Here is a 4,723-nt window from a genome sequence, read left to right as displayed (position 1 = left end):
AGAAATAAGACTTCTGGTCTATATAAAGATCTATTTTGTAAGTTTTATTTCCATATAAATTGGTGGCACCTTAAAATAAAAAAAAATGGTGCTGCCACTTTGGGCCTTTATAAAGGCTTATTCTCGTAAATTTTTAAAAATTTGATTTATTTTTATAATATTTAAAAAAATAATCTTTTTTGAAAATTTAGTTTGAGCACTGGTAAAAGTGCGCCTATGTCAGTGCATTTTTACTGACACGGGGTAAAGTGGGTTCCTTTTTAGTAAAATAGTCAATTATAAGCATATAACTTGCCAATTTTAAAAAGTTACATTCTAATTTTTCAAATTTTGCAATTTAATACTTGAACTTGACAAATTTTTTTCTATTTTGGTATCTAAACTTTTTTTGCCCAATTTGGTACTTAAACTTGACACTTTTTTCCTAATTTTTTTGGGCCCAATTTGATAACTGATCTTGGCTTCTTCTTTTTTTCTAATTTGGTACCTAAACTTTTTTTTAGATTCAATTTGAACCTAAATTTATTAAATGTTATACAAATTACATAAAATATGTCAGTATTAGAGGAAATTCATGTTAAAAAAATATTTATTGAGCTATGCTTAACTAATTAATATTAAATAAGAAAAAATTTAAAACCCCATATTAAAATAAATTAGTTATTTTAATTAATAAAATAATTAAATAAATAAATAAAACTAAAAGTAATTGAACATATACAAAAAAATACCATATCATCTATTACATATAGGTTATACATTGATTATTTTTGCCACCTGCACAAAATTATTTTTATAATATTGAAGTAATTTGTAAAACATTTGATAAATACCAAATCGAACAAAAAAATTTAAGTACCAAATTAAAAAAAAAAGTCAAATTCAAATACTAAATTTAACCCAAAAAATTAAAAACCAATTTAAGAAAAATGTCACCCATTGTTATATTAAGCCTTTAAAAAACAAAAACTTCATGAGAAATAATTATGTATATGCTATATACTTGAGACGCTGCGTTTTGATCCTTCCCCTAGTTGCCCGGAATAGCGGATAGGTAAAGACTATCCTTCACACAAACTGGCTGTTCCAATGGCCTCCATTTTGGCTCAACCCGGCTGCTCTTGCATTCGAATCCATCGACGATGCTGCTTTACCACTCTTAAGTTCTTCTCTTCAAGGCCTTTCGCTTCCAGTTCCCACCCTCCTCACCATTTCTCTCACCGGCCGCTCAGGAAACGCTTCGCTCTCGATGTTTCTAGAAGCCTCTCTCAATCTCACCGCCTCCTCAACACCGACGCCCCCACTCTCCATCACTTCATCGCTCAAGCTTCCCTCACTGCCTCTCAACCACAACCCCGGTAAGTCCCTTTTTCCATTTTCCTTTTAAATATCTATTTTTGGTTTCATGTTTTGATCTCTCTAGTAAGAGGAAACAAAGAAAAACACTAAAACTTTTTTTTTCTAAAATATCTGATGGATTTCATTCTTTTTTTCCCTTTTGATTTTAGTGTTTTATCTAGTGATGCACCGAATTCAGGAGTTACTTCAAAGGGTAGAATTTATCACGAGACTTATGGATGTCAAATGAATATAAACGATATGGAAATTGTGCTTTCAATTATGAAGAATGCTGGTTATACTGAAACCGTTGATGCTCCTGAGAGTGCGGAGATTATATTTATTAATACCTGCGCCATAAGGGACAATGCTGAACAAAAGGTATGGCAAAGGCTTAATTACTTTTGGTTTTTAAAGAGGCGTTGGAAGAATAATGTAGCTATAGGAAGATCGCTGTCGTTGCACCCTCCGAAAGTGGTGGTGTTAGGATGTATGGCTGAAAGGTTAAAGGATAAGATTCTGGATGCTGACAAAATGGTTGATGTGGTGTGCGGGCCTGATGCTTATAGAGACTTGCCGAGGTTGTTGGAAGAGGTTGATTATGGTCAGAAAGGGATTAACACTCTTCTTTCCCTTGAAGAGACATATGCGGATATTAGCCCTGTTAGGATTTCGAAGAATTCGGTTACTGCTTTCGTGTCTGTGATGAGGGGTTGTAATAATATGTGCTCATTTTGCATTGTTCCGTTTACCAGAGGTAGAGAGAGGTCACGTCCTGTGGAGTCTATAGTGAAGGAGGTGGGGGAGCTCTGGGAAGAAGGTGTGAAGGAGGTCACACTTCTTGGACAGAATGTGAATAGTTATAATGATGCATCTGGAAGTGACAAAGAATTTGAACCAGGAAGTAATTGGGAGTTGAGTGATGGCTTTAAAAGCATGTGTAAGGTGAAGAACATGGGCTTGCGTTTTGCCGACCTCTTAGATCGACTTTCTACTGAGTTTCCTGAGATGAGGTTCAGATATACATCCCCTCACCCTAAAGATTTTCCAGATGAATTGCTGTATCTGATGCACGACCGCCATAATATCTGCAAGTATATACATTTGCCTGCCCAAACAGGGAGTACCACAGTGCTTGAAAGAATGCGTCGGGGGTATAGTAGGGAGGCTTATTTAGAGCTTGTTCAGAAGATACGCAGAATCATTCCGGATGTTGGAATAAGCAGTGATTTTATATGTGGTAAGGTTTTATTATCTTATTCGGATTCACTATTTTGATCATTTACTTGTATATGAAACTTAGGCAGTTGACCTTTAGTACAGACTATGAAGGATTGACCTCAATTATCCTATATTGTAAAAACTAGTGCTGTTGGTATTTGACAATCCGCATATGCACTGCTGCTAGAGTAGTAACACATTTTCACAATGTGAGAATGTTAGCCTCGAGATTCTGGTATTGGCTTCTTATTATCATCTGGATCCTTTGGTGCAGGTTTCTGTGGCGAAACAGAGAAGGAACACGCAGATACACTAAGCCTAATAAAGGCTGTTGGGTACGATATGGCATACATGTTTGCTTACAGCATGAGGGAGAAAACTCATGCCCATAGAAACTACATTGATGATGTTCCGGAAGAAGTCAAGCAAAGGAGGCTTACTGAACTGATTGAAGCTTTCCGTGAGAGTACAGGTCAGCGATATGATTCTCAGGTTGGAACCATCCAACTTGTGTTGGTTGAAGGACCAAACAGGAGAGCTCCAGATAAAGAGCTTATTGGCAAAAGCGATAAAGGCCATAGAGTTGCATTTGTTAATCTTCCTTTGCTGGATCGGGAGAAGCAAACAGATAACAAAAGGAATCCTGTTGTCGGTGATTACGTAGAAGTCCATATAACAAAGTCTTCGAGAGCATCACTTTTTGGCGAAGCACTTGCTATAACTAAATTAAGCGCATTTTACGACAATGTGGATGAAGCAGCAGTTGCCTGCGGTAGCAGAGGTTGAAAACCATCTCCATTTTCATCGCCTGTAACTAGTTTCCTTAATATGCCTAGAAATTACAAGAATTAGAATAGCTTCTTGCTATTGGAATTGGCATTTGCTGCTATAGGATTATTAATCGCTTGAGATAGCAAGCCTATTCATTTGATGTGAAGGATAAAAGGAAACTGTGAGTTACGAGTATTAATGCGGATTTTACTTCTTTCCTATTATTCTCACTCTCGATATTGGTGATGCCTGCTGGCCGATGTATATGAACAAAAACGGAAATACAATTGGATTCTTAAAACTTTTTGTTGCAATTGATTACTGGAATTTCGAATTTAAATTTAAATTTGATGCGGTACCATTTTTGTTAACTTAAAAAAAAAAAAATCTAGTTTGCGGGCTTCAAGCGGTGATTTTACATTTGTGTAGTGAATTAGTATTTATCAACGAGTAAAAAAATATGTTTTAAATTCAAATCGATTTGATGATTATCTTAGATATCAAAGAAGAAAATTATTTTGATTTTTGTTTGTAATTCATGATGTTTAAAGTTTTTTCAAGAAAAAAAAAAACTAAACTATGAAACAAATAGGAAACGAAATGGTCATACTAATAGTTTAATGATCTTACATGTAATCTAACCAAAAAATATTGAAATGAAGATTGAGCTCAAACCATATTTTAAATGGGCTTATTTTTCTTATTTAAGCCATTTTTTGTCATTATATTTTTGTCCAAAACTTTTTAAATTTCAAGAGAGCCTTAAAGCTTAAATGGGTTGCTCGATCTTAAGATAAGTCTATTTAAATTTAACTTTATTTTAATTATGCAATACTTGTTATATTTATGAAAAATATTTGATACATTGTTAGGAGAAATTATTTCATGAACCATTCCTACCACCTTATATATATGGTCCTAACCAATTATTTTATGCCACATAAATAATTTTTTCCAACTCAAATTAAAATAATCAAAACAATTTCCACCTAAAATATAATTTTGTTAATTTTTTTACGTCAATTTTTCCTTCCTCTCACCGTCTTTCACTGTTAGAAGAGAAAGATTTAGGGATTTTGTTGATTTTCCAGATTTTTTTTCCTTTCTTCATCTCTTAATTGTTAGAATTTAGGGTTTTGAGCAATTTAAAATTAGCAAAGGAAGGATTACAGGCTGAGCAAAAAAATTGGAGGGATTACAGAATCAAGTTCATTCCTATTTTTAGTGATTAAAATCAATGGTTTTTAATCTTTTCATTCAACTATGAAATAGTTATTGAATTTAGTTCATAATAATTTTTTTATTTTTTTATTTATTAGGAAAAAGAAAAGCAAAATTGAAGTAAAAAAATGAGAGTAACCCTTTTCAAATTTCTGTCAGCATATATGCAGAA

General features: G+C 33.6%; 1 protein-coding gene across 1 annotated transcript; it reads left to right on the top strand.

Annotated features, from left to right (window-relative positions):
- The first annotated feature begins 978 nt into the window (after positions 1-978).
- LOC108474139 (CDK5RAP1-like protein) lies at positions 979-3,631 on the top strand. Its single transcript, XM_017776059.2, has 3 exons — positions 979-1,358; positions 1,509-2,578; positions 2,834-3,631. Exons 1-3 carry the CDS (start codon positions 1,090-1,092, stop codon positions 3,343-3,345), a joined length of 1,851 nt encoding a protein of 616 aa, XP_017631548.1. The 5' UTR covers positions 979-1,089; the 3' UTR covers positions 3,346-3,631.
- The last annotated feature ends 1,092 nt before the right edge of the window (positions 3,632-4,723 follow it).

The sequence above is a fragment of the Gossypium arboreum genome, chromosome 11, assembly GCF_025698485.1.
Source record: "Gossypium arboreum isolate Shixiya-1 chromosome 11, ASM2569848v2, whole genome shotgun sequence".
In the NCBI taxonomy this organism is placed as follows: domain Eukaryota; kingdom Viridiplantae; phylum Streptophyta; class Magnoliopsida; order Malvales; family Malvaceae; genus Gossypium; species Gossypium arboreum.
The sequence above is the reverse complement of the archived record's forward strand: the minus strand, read 5'-3'. Positions and strand labels throughout refer to the sequence as shown.

Bases quoted from the DNA above. Each gene is read 5' to 3' on its own strand.
- LOC108474139 (XM_017776059.2), top strand. From the start codon at position 1,090: ATGGCCTCCATTTTGGCTCAACCCGGCTGCTCTTGCATTCGAATCCAT. The intron at 1,359-1,508 runs GTAAGTCCCTTT...TTTTGATTTTAG, and splicing joins GCCTCTCAACCACAACCCCG to TGTTTTATCTAGTGATGCAC. The intron at 2,579-2,833 runs GTAAGGTTTTAT...CCTTTGGTGCAG, and splicing joins AAGCAGTGATTTTATATGTG to GTTTCTGTGGCGAAACAGAG.